A 15,069-nucleotide genomic window follows, 5' to 3' on the forward strand; every position below is an offset into this window, starting at 1 on the left:
CAGTGTACTACTTTGGCGTGGCCCGGCAAGTACAACGCCATGGTGCTCGAGCTGCTCGGCCCTTCGCTCGAAGACTTGTTGACATGTGCGCGCGCAAGTTTACCCTCAAGACGGTCATCATGATTGCCATCCAGCTCATCACCCAAATGGAGATTGTGCACTCCAAGCACCTCATCTACCGCGACGTCAAGCCCGAGAACTTTTTGATTGGCCTCGAGGAGAAGGGCACGCAAAACCAAATTAACATGATTGACTTTGGCCTCGCCAAAGAGTATATCGACCCGGAGACGGGCGAGCACATTCCGTACAGGGAGCACAAGTCCCTCACGGGCACCGCGCGCTACATGAGCATCAACACACATCTCGGCAAGGAGCAGAGCAGACGCGACGATCTCGAGGCCCTCGGCCACATGTTTATGTACTTTTTGCGCGGCACCCTGCCCTGGCAAGGCCTCAAGGCCGAGACGCTCAAGGAGCGCTACCAAAAGATTGGCGACACCAAGATTGCCACACCGATCGAGGTGCTCTGCAAGGGCTTCCCCGACGAGTTTGCCGAATACCTGCGGTACGCCCGCGGCCTCGGCTTCAACCAGACGCCCGACTATGAGTATCTGCGTAAAATGTTCAAGGCGCTCTACAAGCGCATGGGCTTCCCCAACGACAAGAAGTTTGACTGGTCGGATTTGAAGATTGCCTCCGTCTCGGCCCAGTCCTCGTCGGGCTCCATCCGCCCTGGCACCACGGCTGCTCACCCCACCGCCCCAGCTGCGGTTGCACCGGCCACGGCCACCACTGCCTCCATCCCCGCTGCCAGCGCGGCACAGTTGGCCACTTCTCCATCGGCCACGGCCAGCACTCCCCAGGCTGCGCGTGCCGACACCAAAGACCAACCTACGCTTGAGACCATCCACACCAAGGCCGTCGACAATGATGACGCGCCAGCGGGATGCTGCTTCTGTTTTGGCCGCAAGAAGAAGAGCCAACGTCGCGGCAAGAATGCTGTTGCATAGATGCAGCATTGTCGTCAAGAAAAAAAAAACCCAGAAAAAAAAAAAAAAACACGACACAACGTCGTCCAAGTTGACTTTTTTTTTTCTTTCAAGACACCCCTAATTCTTTCTTTCTTTTTCTCTGCCTCTCTCTCTCTCTTTTCGGGGTTAAGCATGCTTGTGTCTTGTACACGTAATGGGGTCTGTTGGTTCCTTTGTTGCATTTTTTTTGTCCCGCCGCTTGCTGGTTCAAGTTCTTTGTTGCCCCCCCCCTTTCCACCCTGCCCCGTCTCCCTTCCGCAATGTCTCCTGGATTGCCTTTCGTGGTCGTTCGTTTCGTCTTCTTGGGGTTTTCTTCAACTCTAGTTTTGTTTCATGTTAACGCTTCTGTTCTCTCTTGTGCACTTTTTTTTTGCTCAAATCCCTTCTACGGTGTGTCTCTCCTTCTGTGATTATGTTTGATGCCTCTATCGTTGAATTGTGGTGTTTGTTATGTTTGAAAGCTCGTTGATGTTGTTGTGTTTGTTGGTTGTTTTGTACGTCACCATAATGAACTGCTCTGTGCTTTTCTTCTCTTTGTTTTTTCTTTTGCCCTTTGATCCGATTATCTCTGTCTCAGCTGGAATTCTTGATTGCATTCATTGTAGTGCACGAGACTCCAGGACAAGTACACGAATGACACAGAAGCGAATAAAAACGTATGCGAATTTACAGTACAATACAAAAAAATACCAAAGTCAGCAGCCTTCCCCCAAGTTACAAATCCTCATCCATAATATCGTGGCGCGGTTTTGTCGCGGGTGCAGCGGCAGAAGAGGCCGTTGGCGTCACGCCCGAGCCGAGAGCGCCGCGTTTGTTCGCAGACTGCTCATCCGAGTCCTCCGCGGCTCGCTTCTTGCCTCGCGCAAGAAACGAGGAGAGCGTATTTGCGCCGCCATTGTTGACTTTCTCACTGTGGGTGGGAGCGGAGGTGGTGCTGGAGGTCCAGTATGGCGAGTGGGCGGCTGTGGTGGTCGCTCCAGGATAGGTTGTCTCTGCGACTTGCGTGTCGTACGTGCCAATCGCGACATTGTCAAAGTCATCGTCGTCATCGTCAAAGTTGAGACTGAGCGGGAGTCCCCTGACGCCTTCTAGCTCGAGATCGACCGCACTCTTGGACGATGATGATGATGCAGCTGCTGATGCTGCCACCATTGCTGCCGCTGCTGAAGAAGAAGATGACGATGATGCAGAGACCGATTCGCCGCGGCTAGTCGACGAGCCAGCCAGACCTTTGGACTGATTGAGCAATTGTTGCGCATGTTGTGCCTGCGGTTGTTGCTGTGGCTTGTGGAGTTGCGCTTGCGACAATCCCGCTGTCGGCGGTGCTGCAGGCGGGGAACGAAGATGCCGAAACTCGCGCAGCGTCTCGAGAATGTCCTCGCCGATTTGCTTGAGCTTGACGACGGTGAACTTGTTGATTTGCCTCAATTCGCGAAGATCCAGGGGAAGGTTGACAGAGACCTCATACATCATGTCATGCGTCATGATATTGTGCGGCATGACGTTCGACTTTTCGCACAAGAGCTTGCGGCGCTCAAACAGGGCGTCGTAAATGCGAGTTTGGTCGGCCGGTGACAAGTTCCAAGGACCAACAGGCTTGTCGCTCGCGTCCTCTTGCTCATCCTCGTCGGCGTCGTCGCCCATGGCAAAGCCCCCGGCATCATCGTCGTAAGCAAAGGCGTCGTCCACGTCGTCATCAACCGCGTCGTCGTCGTCCTCGCCAAACACCCCGCTGACGGCACCACTGCCGACACGTCTGCCCCTGCCAGCCGACACGCGCGACCGGCCACTGCCGCGTCCTGATTTGGTGACTCCCGGGCCACTGCCCGAGCCGAATGACACTGCGGGGTGTCGAGGAGTGGTGGTGGAGGCGCCGCCTGTATTGCTGCGACGAGCCGCGGGCGCTTTGAATAACGCAGTCTTGTTGGACGACGACGACGACGCATTGCCTGCCAGCGCGTCTGCGGCGGAAGACGAAGACGATGCCGATGCGGCTGCGCCGCCGCGCGCGGTCCACGCTCGGGCCGTCTCGACAAAAGGCAGCATGATCTTTTTGCGACCGTCAAGCACGTCACGCGCGCCAGGCCCAGGATAGACGTACGCATTCACCGAGTCGTGCATGTTGACATGCAGCCGCTCGGCCAAGATGCCATGGAGGACGAGGTGCCTGAGCATGCGTTGTGCCTGAGCATGCGTTCAACGTCGGCGCGCGCGTAGTCCTTGAGCAAGCCGTGGCCAGGCAGCCGGTTGTGCTGCGCTTGGGCGATGCGCTGGTTGTTGGATCCTCGGAAGACATCCACGAAATGGAGCAGGGTGAAGCGCTTGCTCGGCAGCGTGCCCCGCGAAGACGACGACGACGACTGGCCATCCTCGCCGGTCGCTGCTTGCACGCACTCAATGACACTGATGGTGACCGAGGAAATGTCACGCTCAACATAGTGAGTGCTCGAGCGGCAGTTATCGCAAGTGCGCTTGCACAGGGCGCGGTCAAACTTTTCGCCAAAGTAGGCGAGCTGCTGCACACGGCGACACTCGACGACATTCTCGCAGTACATGATCATCTTGGCCAGGTTGTCCTTGTGGATGCGCTTTTGCTCGGCAGACGAATCGCCCTTCTCAATCATGCTCTCCATCTTGGACTTGTCGCCATAGCTGTAGTACATGATGCAGTGCGCCTCGTAGCCGTCGCGACCGGCGCGACCGCTCTCCTGGTAGTAGCCTTCCAGCGACTTTGGCAAAGAGTAGTGGAACACGTAGCGCACGTCGGGCTTGTTGATGCCCATGCCGAACGCGATCGTGGCCACAATGACCTGCTTGCGATTTCCAATCCAATCGCGCTGCACGACGGCTCGATCGCCAGGGTCCATGCCGGCATGGTAAAAGGTCGCGGCAATGCCGCGCTGGACGAGCTCTCGCGCCACCGTTTCGCAGTCCTTGCGAGACAAGCAGTAGACAATACCGCTGTCCTTGGGCCACTGCTTTTTGATCATGCGGGCAATGTCGTCGAGGGTTGTCTTGTCCTTCTTGTAGACCTGGTAGCGCAGGTTTTCGCGGTTGAAGGACTGCACGAAAATCTCGGCTTGGTGGATGTTCAGCTGCTTCATAATGTCCGAGCGCACGCGCTCAGTCGCCGTGGCAGTGAGTGCCATGACGGGAACGGTGGGGAATCGGTCGTGCAGCATTCGCAGCTGCTTGTAATCTGGCCGGAAGTCGTGGCCCCACTGGCTGACGCAGTGGGCCTCGTCAATCACAAAGCGCGCGAGGCGCTTGCTCTGGTAGAGCATGTCGAGCTGGCTGAGGAGCCGGGTCGAGTGCGAGATCTTTTCGGGCGTCATGTAAACGACCTTGCATCGCTCGTCCTGGCGCGACAGCTCGAGATACACGCGGCTCTGTTCGGCCTCCGTCTGCGAGCCGGAAAGGAAGACGGCGCCAATGTTGAGCTGGACGAGCGCCTCCACTTGGTCTTGAATCAGCGACAGGAGGGGCGAGACAACGATCGTCACGCCCTTGCTGATGACGGCCGGATTTTGGTAGCACAAGCTCTTGCCACCGCCCGTCGGCATCAGCACGAGGCAGTGCCGCCCAGACATGGTGCAGTTGATCACCTCCAGCTGATGCGTGCGGAAGCCCTTGTTCAAGCCAAATACTTTGCGCATGGCCTTTTGCACATCGCCAGACCAGGGGTAGTCGGTTCGGTTGAACTTGGCCGCCGAATCCTGCGCCGCTCGAGCAGACAGGGGCACAATTTGCGAGGAACTTGCGCTGCCCATTGTCGTCGTCGACGTGGATCGAGCTGCAGCGGAGGCAGTGGTGGAGGTTGCATTGGATGATCTGTCGTTGTTGTTGTTGTTGTTGTTGTTGTTGTTGTTGTTGTTGTTGTTGTTGTTGTTGTTGTTGTTGTTGTTGTTGTTGCTATTATTATTACCGGCACTGCGGTAGTCCATGATGGTGGACGTTGGTGGTGCCGCGAGCCGCTCGGACTGATCCAAATCGACCATCGCAAAGTCTTGATCATCGTCCTCGTCAAAGTGAAACTCTTCCACATCGACGCCGCGCGACGACGCACCGTTCAGCCCAGCGCCGCTTGTCCCGTTAAAGCCCATATCGGCGTTCGTGTGGTGGTCATTGTCAGTGGTTTCGTGAGGCTGCGAGTATGCGTCGCAGTCATCCAAACCGTCCAAGCTGACAACCTCATTTGCATCGTCGTCATCTTGCTCTGCAGCAGCAAGAGCAGCAGCAGCAGCAGCAGCAGCAGCAGCAGACGACTTTGAGCGGCCATACACGGAAGGAGTTTCCGGTTGCCTGGTGGTGGTGGTTGTGGTGGTGGTGCTGAGCGGCGAGTCAACCGACATGACCATTCTGGACGACGCGTTGCCGAAACTCGGCATTGTTGGCATGGTTTTGGCGCCAGTCAGGGAGGCGCTGTGCGTTGGCGACACAAGATCAACCAAGGAAGGGGTTGCTTGGGCGTGTACGGGCGACAAAGGAAGCGGAAGAGCCTGGCCGATGGAAGGCTGCTGCTTGCTGCTCAAGGACGTCTGCTTGGCCAGCGTCGGAGGCCATTGGGGCTGTTTCGATGCGGCAGAGAAAGGTGTCACAGGACCACCACCACCACCACCACTGGTCGGACTCGGGGTGACCGCGTCTTTCATGGTGGGGGCGCCGCCAGCAGGTCCAGCAGGTCCAGCAGCAGCTGCAGCTCCGCGAGTCAATGTTGGACCCGGTGGAATGCTCGAGTGCGAGCGAAATGGGGAGGCAGGCATTGCCGCGGTACCGGCAACCACCGACACGATCGAGCTTTGAAATCGCGACGGAGGGACCACTGCTCCAGGCTTTGAGAGCAAGAACGAGCTGGCCGAAGTTCGGAGCGTGGTTGGCGAAGTTGCTGCGGGTTTTCCAGTCCCGTTGGCATCGCCAGTGCCGTTTTGCTGAGCCCTGCTGGGCATTTTGTTGACGGGGGCGCCCTGCTCGAGAGCGCGTCGTCGCGAGTCCAGCACCTTGCGATGTCTGAGCAGTCGCTCTCTGTAGTGGGACGATTTTTGATGATTTGATGCATGAGTACACACCACTCTGGCGGCAAAGGCAAAAGAAAAAGCGACAGGCAACCACCCCAACCACCCCAACCAACCAACCAACCAACCAACCAACAACGCACCGCATGGCAAGTCGGTCCACGCCATCCGGAGGGAGAGGTAGTGAGCCGTTCTGTGCCGCCAGCAGATTGCAAATTTCGTTGCTCAAAGCGTTGATCGTGGTGGACAGCCCGTTCAAGCTGACCTCCACCTCTTCCATGTCAAACTGCAGGCAGAACAAACAATAACAACAACAGCAGCAGCAGCAGCAGCAGCAACAGCGGTGGTGGTGGGTGCAAACGCCAGAGTGTCAAGTGAGGTATGACCAGACGAAGGACGAGGCAATGGACTGGCCTCCAAGAGCGGTAACATCACAGAATACTCACCGCGGAAACGTCATCCTCGAGGAACAGCTGGCGGACACGATGAAGATCGGTAGGGGGCGTCGAGAGCTGCGTGCACTCTTGCGAAGGATCGGCGTCGTCCGACGAGTGATGACTGAAGCGACTGCTCTCTAATGGGCCCTTTGGATGTGCCATGGCTGCTGCACTTGTGGAACTGAAATTGCCTTGCTTGCGCCGGGTCTCGGACTCGTTTTCAGGCGACGAGAGCTGCGTGTCTGGCGCAAAGAGTATTGGCTCGTCCTCAACAGCTGCGGGCGCGGGGTGCTCGTGCTCTCTCTCTGGCAAGACTCTGCTGCTGGCTGATTGGACTCGCGTGGTCGGAGCACTCGGCAAGTCCACCTGCAGGTCGTCAAACAGGGCGTCGTCGATCGAGCCAAAGTCTTCCGGCAGCGAAGGCGGCGCAAGCATCTGGGCGTCCTCCACCAGCGCCAAGTGACCCACACCAGCAGTGGGCGTCCGGTCCAGCTTGACCCCTGACTGAGCCGAAGTGGAACGAGGGGGCGCAGCTGCCAGCGCAAGAGTGGAAGCAGCGACGAATCCTGAGCCAACTTGAGCAACTGGAGCAACTTGAGCTGGCGGCGGCCGAGCAGCGTCGACTCCTGTCGTTGCATGGTGACTCACCGACCCGTTTGCAGCGACCGTTGGCGGCGTGCCAGTGCTTCGTGGCGGGTTGAACGACCTTGTGCTTGCAAGACTGCTTCCAGCTGCAGCGCCGACGCGCGATGGCGGCACAAACGCCCAGTTCCCGCGCTTGCCATGAGGCGTCGACCTGTCGCCGTTCAGCATGAAGATGAGTGCGCGACTGTGAGAGCGAGGACGACAGTTGAAAGAATTACACACAAGAAGCAGAGAAAAAAAAAAAAGCCGCGAAATTCACTTTTGGCGCGCTTTTTTGTCGCTTGCAAACACGCTTTTGAAACACTGTTGCTGCGAATGCAAACTCACTCTGAGGTGGTCTTGGCGGACGGCAATCCGAGCAGCTCTTCCAACGGGTCGTCCAACACGAACGCCGCCACCGACGACGACGACGACGACGATGCAGGCGCCGACGAGCCGCGGAAGGACGCCGTGTCGGGTGACCTTGTTGTTGCAGGCATCGACTGGGCTGCGGACGCGTCGGTCCTCCCTGTTGCTGCAGGAGCGCGGCCTGCGTTGCTCCTGCTGCTGGTGCCGAGGCGCCGGAGCTGGAGATCGAGGTTGTTGGCGGGAAGCGCAGCCATGCAACGCGCTCGAACAAAAAATCCAAAAGGACAGAACGAATGGAGAAACCAAAGAATGAAAAGAAAGACTGTTTCATGCATGAAAGAACGAAAAAAAGAAGCATTGCTGAAAATCACAAAACTATCGGGCAACAAGCGTGTGACTAAAAGTAGATGCATGCGAGTAGAATGGTGAAGCACGATATGAAAATGTCAACTTTGTGAATGTGTAATGTTTCGAAGCGCGTTCGCTCGCAAAAAAAACAACAAAAAGGTCAAACTGACACTGACACCCACTTCATCAGGGCAACGCTGATAGGTCGGTGATGCTTCCTTGAGGGGTGGAGGTGGTGGAGGATGGAGGTAGCACGAGCGTCAGCGGCACTGCAAGGTGCGCATCCACTCGCAGAGCATCAATCACTGCTGCCTGCTGGACGAGCGAGCTGAACGCCTCTGGACGCCGGAAGAAGGCCACTTTGTCAAACCACTTGGCAGCTGTGGCGCTGCCAGCCATCACTTGCAGCCACGCTGCAAGAACACCATGTCTGAGCAGACCGAACACAAAACAACCAAACAAAGAACAACGAAAACAGCGCGTCAGATCACCTGGATTGCAAAAAAATGAAACATGACCAAAACACATAACGGCCACACTCTGCTTACCGAAGTCCCGTGCAAACTAGCATTTCAAACTGTTCATACCAAAATCAAAATCAAAACAGAAAGCAAAAACAAAAAAAAAAACACAGAGAGTCAGAACCTTTGAACAACAACAACAACTTCAACTTCTTTTTTGTTGGTGGCCCAAACCTTCAAGGGATGCTCGTCCGATTCCTCGCCCGTAGCATTCGCAGTAATCCACTCGACAGCCTCAAAGAACATTTTCTCGGCCACAATCTCACGGGACGCCTGGTCCTCGGCGGAAAGCTGCGGAGTCGTGGGCGCGCGCTCAATCTTTTCAATGAAATTCCACAGCGTGTAGGGTGCGCCGAAAAGCCGAGCGGACTTGAAGCCGCACGAAAGAGCCGACTGGAGCGCGCGCACAAAGTCCTTGCGCACAAGCTGCTCAATTGAGCGTAGCCGGCTGTGTGGGTTTGGAGCGAGAGGCGAGGAAATCAAGGGCAACGGGGTGGGCTGGTCTTCGGCGATGGGCAGCGAGAGCGGGGACGGTGGCGACAAAGAAGCAGAGTCCGAGTCCAGCCGCGAGGTGCGCTTTTGCTGGCGAATGACGCGTGTGCCTCCGCAAACTTGGTCGACCGCCCGCATGACTTCGGACAGTGACAGGCTCAGCTCTTCGGGGATGGCTGGAGTCAGAAGTGGCGTCAGGCTGCCCGAGTCCTGCAATGTGCTGCTGCTGCTGCTGCTTGTGCTCGCTCCAGACGACGGCTTGGAGGAGAAGACGAGCATTTTGCGAAGCGACCCGGAGCGCGCCATTGGGGCTGGCATGGGTGATGAAGTACTGTTGCTGTTGCTGTTGTTGCTGCTGCTGCTGATGGTGGTGGATGCCGGGGCAGAGTGCTCGGAATGCGTATTGGAGTCGCCTGTGGAGGGAACTTGCAAGGTCGAGGCAGCCTGTGCCGTGGAGCCAGCGGGAGTGCCTGCAACTGCTGCCGCTGTCGGCGCTGCAGGAAACACTGGCTCGCCAGACGAGCTGCCAAACATGCCCAGAAAAGTGCCACTAGGTGTGCGCACATGCCCTCCAGTTTTGCGAATCTGCAATAGCTTGGGCAGTTTTCCAGACGCGGCAACGGGTGGAGCTGGGGACTGCGAGACATTTCCAGAGCTTGGAGGGATGAGCAGCTGAGGGATGGGAGGATTGGACACGCGTCGCTTGGTCGGAGTGACAAGGAGGCCTGCAGGCACGCTTGCCGACAAGGCTTGCTGCGGGGTGGAAGCGATGCCGGGTCCGGCAGGGGTGGCGACCGTCGTTGGTGTGCCATGCGCAGCGTTCGCGGAAGAAGACGGCGATGCTTCCCCAACATGCGGCGCATTGTTGATGGCTGCGCGACCGCGTTCAAACAGCGTTCGGACAATCTGTCCATCGTCCTCGTCCGTTGCGAGCCAGCGGTGGCACTCAAACTGGTACATCTTCCCCGTGCACAAGTGTTCCACCGTCACGCGATCGAGCAGCCAGCCGGGGTGGAACCCAGTATTATCGTGGCCGACCACGATTGCCTCGATGATGCCTGCAGTTCAAAAGGACCAAAAAAACACGAAAAAAACCCCGACAGTTCGATTAGCATTGTTCACCCAGAAAAAAAAAGCACCTCGACGACAACATACCCAAATCTGCCACTTGAATAATAAACTCATCAGCACGCCCACGTTGAAAGGCTTTGGAAGCCGAAATGGTGATGCGCGGAGTGCTTGACTTGGAGCCGTGCATGCCAACAAAAATGTTGGCCGATGACCCCGCGCGAAAGCTGTCGGCTGTGTGCAGCACCAGGCTGTAGCCAGTGTCGCAGTTGACGTAGTTTTTCGACGTGAATGCGACAATGTCAGTGCCGTTCAGCAAGTTCAGCGCTGTGAGGAAGCGTGACAGAAATTCTGGCGAGAGAACCAGTGCGTAATCCTTGTACAAGCGTCTGTCCGTCCAAAAGATCGGTCAGCAACGATGGTTTTTTGTCAAGAAGGATCCATTAAAAGAACAACAACAAGAAGAAACAAGAAACAAGACGGGCGGGTGGTCGGGGCCAAATGTCTTACTTGATAGTTCGCACGTCGGCCAGGCATGTTTCCAAACAATGTCGGAGCGAACGTTTCTCGATGGCCAGCCGAATGTAGCAGCGACCAAATCCGACATCGGTTTTAAGCATGATTTTGAAAACACGATCGCGGTTTTTTGCCGCTTCGCTGCCCGAGGGCAAGTCACACTGCGACATGTAACTCCAGAAGGCAGATTTGCCTTCATTCATCTGCATTCAGCCGGCCAGCGGGTTGGGTTTGTGCAACAACAAGCCAAGTGTATAGAAGGTGAGGGTTTGGCGGAACCACCCCACCTCCAAAAACAAAAGAACCCCAAACAAACAAACAAACAAAAAAAAAAAAAAAAAAAAAAAACGAAACAAAAAAAACAACCCCTCCCCCAGAAACCCACCAAAACCTTTAAAAGCTGAATCTCTCTTACCTGCACACCATGGGACCACACGTGCTCGATAATTTCGCAAAGCTTGGTGATTCGCATGTCGGTTTCTTGGGCGGAAACATTTGCAGCCACATCGTTCGCAAAGCGACTGTTGCTAGCAAGTCGTGACATGGCTTGGCTGCGAATGGAGTCTGGTGCCGACGAGACGCCAGAGCCAGCAAGGTGCCCGTGGAGCAAATGGAGACGTGCCACGCGCTCATCGTCGCTGATCTCAATTAATCGCTGCACAATTTGCTCACACTCGCGGATGGCATGGTCTACAAAGGCCGACTGGCTGGCATCCGCAAACTCTGTTTCGGTCGATGCCTTTGGCAGCACAGACAAGCTGCGGCCGCGCAACTTGTCTTGCGAGGCCTGAGCACTGGCCAAAGACAAAGTGGCAGGATTCTTGCGGTTGGTGGACAAGGACCGTTGCAAAGGTGATGCGTACTCGGGGACTTTGGGAAGCAGCGAAAAGTCGATCGATGCCAGCGAGCGCGCCGTAAACACGAGGAGAGATGCAGCCGCGCTGGAGGCCAACGCGGCGGTTGTTGGATTCGCCGAGGCGGTAGATTGGAGATCGACCGCGGCACTTGCCACGCTCAGCCCATTGCTTGTTGCCCCCGGCGGGTCGGAGAGCAGAATGGAGTTTCGCTGGCTGTTGCTCGCTTTCGAAGCAGGCACCGACATGCCTGATCCAAGGAGACCTCCCACGCGCTGCAAGGTCGACCAAGTCTCGCTCACAGATTTGGAAACGTGGTCGGTGGATTTCGCCCCAAAGCTTGCGACGACGCTGGCCGCCCGATGTGCGCGGAAGGACGCGGTCTGCAAAAAGCCCAAGCTGCTTCGCTTGGTTTGCAAGTGATCGTTGAACATTTCGACCGCGTGTTCCCCAGCGTCGCGAGGTTGGCGCTGTAGCGCAAGCAGCTGCGATTCTAGACTTGGCGTGTCAGGGGACTGGTGGTTGTTCCCTGCACGAATTTCCTCAATCAAAGCAGAGATTTGTCTCTGGCGCACCAGCAATGAGAGTTTAGCAGTCAAAAAGTTGGCAAAGCTCTGCGTGTCGAGAAAGTGTGACAGGAAAGGCGCAGCGTCTGGCTTTTGGTCTGAAATGAATGCAATCTTGTCAAAGCACTTGTCGACATCATTCACGTCGTCCGGTTGCCAGCCGCGCTTGCCCTTGCCAATCAAGAAGGATTCGTGCTCGAGCAGGAGGACGACCCAAAAGTCAAAGATTGCCCAGCGAACGGCCGAAGTCGCGAAATCGTCCTCCTCCCCGCTGCCAGACTTGAATGGCAACGACCGTTTGGGCGTGCCTTTGGCGTCTTGGGCCAACGGTAGTGTACCAGAGTCTGGGGTCGTCACACGGACGAGACCTGCCGAAGATTGGGACGCCAAAGAGAGAAAACTGCTTCGACGCGACGATGTGCCGCTTGGCATGCCGGATTCCAGACTCACCGCTGATTGCGGATCTACCAGTGCGTTGGACGCCTGTGACATCATCTCAGCATTAATGAACGAGCGAGACCTTCGGTTTGACGACGGAGCAACGAGCTGGTTGGCAGATGACGTTGCGTCCGTCGTGGGCAGCTGCGGCTTGCCAGGTGGAGGCGCATCTAATGCAGGATTGCTGTTGCTGCGACGGGACTTTACTGGCGTGCCGTCTGCAGAAACGCTCGCTCCAGCTGTTTCGCCCGCAGCAAGAGCCAAAGGCGGCGCAGCAGCAGCTGCGGTAGACGACGGCGAGTCAACAAGGCGTTGCACTGCGCCGACCAGCTTGCGGAAATCGGGCAGCTCTGGCAGCCAGTCAGGGCAAAAGACGGCGCCCATATCCAGATCAACAAAGGTCACCTCGTCAAAAGAAGGCAACTGGTCGTCAGGCAGGACGTCTGAGGGGGAGTGTGCAGAAGGAGAGTCGGGACGCAGTGAGCACACAGGCACACCAACCCAACACATATCTCCGGCACGCGATGGAAACAAAAAGAGTAAGCGTAAAGTACTGCGTGCTGCTCACCTGCCGGGACTCCCATCATGTAAGGAACCGGAGCTTCAAGAAAGTGGAGCAGTTGGCGAGGCATGACAGGCACGTAGACGTGAGGCCACGCGAACGGGTACATCAGGGCAGAAATGCACTCGAGCGTCATGGTAAGCAGCTCTACATCCGAGGAGCGCACAATGATGCGCCGTTCCAACATGGCGCACTAATGACAAAGGTATGCAAAAAGCAAAAAAAAAGGAAGAAAAAAAAAGGCGAAAAGGAAACCGTCAGCAAACGGCGGGGCAACCAACCAACGGGGATTAAGCGGCAGCGACCTACATTGAGCAATTTGATCACACTCGACACCGACAGCCGACTGAAAAGCTGTCGCATTGAAAACCCAAGCAGCGGTAGTTCAGTGGGAGACGGGCACACGAACGCAACCGGGCGTGGTGCGCTAACGATAATCGAGGTGCCTGGGACGGGATTCGGAACATCCACAATCTGCAGAAAGGCGATACATGCGTCGATTGAGTGAATGGGAGAGAAGAGGGGAACGAGGGGGGGGGAGAGAGAAATCAAAGTCTTGAACTCGCAAAAGCAACTTACAATATTGTACAAATAGGCCTCGAGAGGGAAGGCCGTCCCTCGCTTGGCCACATCCATGATTTGTAATAGGTACTCTTTCTGGGACGAAATGTACGGGTTTGGCGACAAAAGGCAAATGACGGTGGGAAGCGATGCAGTCGAAGGAACGAGCTCTTCCGTGCTGCTGCCAGGCTTGGGCACGCGCACATCGACAACGTCTTGAAATACCGTGAGGCACGACCCGTACATCCGCAAGCCGTCCTCCTGCAACATTTGGAGCGGAGTACATTCAAGCGCACATCAATGTTTCCGAGTGTGTGAGTCAAAAGTTGACCCAGTTCCTTGTGCAAGGACTCGAGCACTTGCACCAGACAACAAAACCAAACGAAAAACCGCACGCACCTGAGTCAGCACGAAGGAATGGAAATGGGGCGAGTCTGAGGTGACGTCGTGGTCTGAGCGCAGTTTGGCATCTCGCAGCAATGGCCGGTATCCCGATGGGAAGCAGAACATGGCGACCGACACCTGGATTCCAGGAACCAGGAACGAGACGAACAAAAAGTAAGTTGGATGACCAAAAATGCAAGTTTGATCGCCAATTCAAGTTGATCGCCCCTCCAAACGAAACAACGAAACCGAACGAGCAGTGTTTGCGAACATCGCGTCACTTTTGGTGAGGACGAACACCAGCCGTCACTCAACACGGGCTTTACCTCATCGAGTGGATTATCCTCCGAGGGCGGTGGGTACGCAGCGAGGACGGTCGGCGGGGTTGCCAGAGTGACTGGCGGCGCAGTACGCGCAGCAGCAGCAGCAGCAGCAGCAGCAGCAGATTCAGCGGGCAGGTCTGGTCCGTGGGCATCGCGCCGAAGGACCAGCGGCTGCAATAACAGCAAAGAGAGCAGGGACAACCAAACCAAGGAGAAGCCAACGTGAGATGGGACGTAGAGCAGGGAGGCAGTGAAATGAATGTTAAAAATTGGAGCGGTCATGAACAGCGCAAGGCTCGAACTGAGCAAGTCATCGCTGCATGTGGATGGAGTCTGTAGGGGAGACGGTGACGGGTGATGGGGTGGAGCATACCTCGCCTGAAGCAGCGGCAGCAGCGAGCTGGAAACCGCACACTGTCACTCTGCTAACCAGCCGGTCACTCATCTCGACCCCCTCCAAGCCAGCGCCAACCAAAGAAACAGTGCACCGAAGCGGGAAGAAGCTGGGTAGAAAAAAAAGCGAAACAAAAGCCGCGGCAACCGCTGAGATCTGAGCGCGGGGCACAAGAAAAAACAAACTAAAAACACCCCAGAAAAGCTCAGAACAACCGAACGAGGATGAGAGTGGACTGAGCGACAGAGACAGCACTCACTGTGGAAATAGAACGAAGGAGCAAAAATAGATGCGAACTGTATGGCATCCACTGTGATATCGCGTACCAGACACCGGGCATTGCTCAAGGCCAGCTGCCGGAGTGCGTCAAGTACGTCTTTGCGACCTCGGACACCAGTACCCGCACGTCGCACTCTGTGTTTTTCATGCAAGCGAGCCATTTGCGAGAAATGGATCCTGCGGGATGGGACAACATGACGAGATCCAGTCCGTAGTTTGCCCATTCCATTTCGTTTCAGTTCGTTTCATTTTTTCGTTTCGTTTCGTTCCATCCGTTCTCTTTGTTGTTA

The 15,069-nt window shown here is 56.2% G+C and overlaps 3 protein-coding genes across 3 annotated transcripts; 1 reads left to right on the plus strand and 2 right to left on the minus strand.

Moving 5' to 3' along the window:
• CAOG_02768 (casein kinase) lies at window positions 1-1,589 on the plus strand. Its single transcript, XM_004349471.2, has one exon. The coding sequence runs from the start codon at window positions 84-86 to the stop codon at window positions 1,008-1,010; it is 927 nt and encodes a 308-aa protein (XP_004349521.1). The 5' UTR covers window positions 1-83; the 3' UTR covers window positions 1,011-1,589.
• Window positions 1,590-1,691: 102 nt separating this feature from the next.
• CAOG_02769 (DEAD/DEAH box helicase) lies at window positions 1,692-7,781 on the minus strand. The gene is made up of 6 exons (XM_004349472.2): window positions 7,453-7,781; window positions 6,490-7,276; window positions 6,187-6,329; window positions 4,957-6,053; window positions 3,233-4,824; window positions 1,692-3,167 (listed from the first exon to the last, which is right to left on the minus strand). Exons 1-6 carry the CDS (start codon window positions 7,725-7,727, stop codon window positions 1,746-1,748), a joined length of 5,316 nt encoding a protein of 1,771 aa, XP_004349522.2. The 5' UTR covers window positions 7,728-7,781; the 3' UTR covers window positions 1,692-1,745.
• Window positions 7,782-7,920: 139 nt separating this feature from the next.
• On the minus strand, window positions 7,921-14,724 carry CAOG_02770 (hypothetical protein). The gene is made up of 12 exons (XM_004349473.2): window positions 14,480-14,724; window positions 14,110-14,277; window positions 13,799-13,921; window positions 13,418-13,660; window positions 13,148-13,312; window positions 12,845-13,031; window positions 10,834-12,719; window positions 10,413-10,621; window positions 9,990-10,291; window positions 8,517-9,892; window positions 8,370-8,398; window positions 7,921-8,251 (listed from the first exon to the last, which is right to left on the minus strand). Exons 1-12 carry the CDS (start codon window positions 14,549-14,551, stop codon window positions 8,008-8,010), a joined length of 5,004 nt encoding a protein of 1,667 aa, XP_004349523.2. The 5' UTR covers window positions 14,552-14,724; the 3' UTR covers window positions 7,921-8,007.
• Window positions 14,725-15,069: the final 345 nt, after the last annotated feature.

The sequence above is a fragment of the Capsaspora owczarzaki genome (assembly GCF_000151315.2).
Source record: "Capsaspora owczarzaki ATCC 30864 unplaced genomic scaffold supercont2.3, whole genome shotgun sequence".
NCBI classification, from domain to species: Eukaryota; class Filasterea; order Ministeriida; family Capsasporidae; genus Capsaspora; species Capsaspora owczarzaki.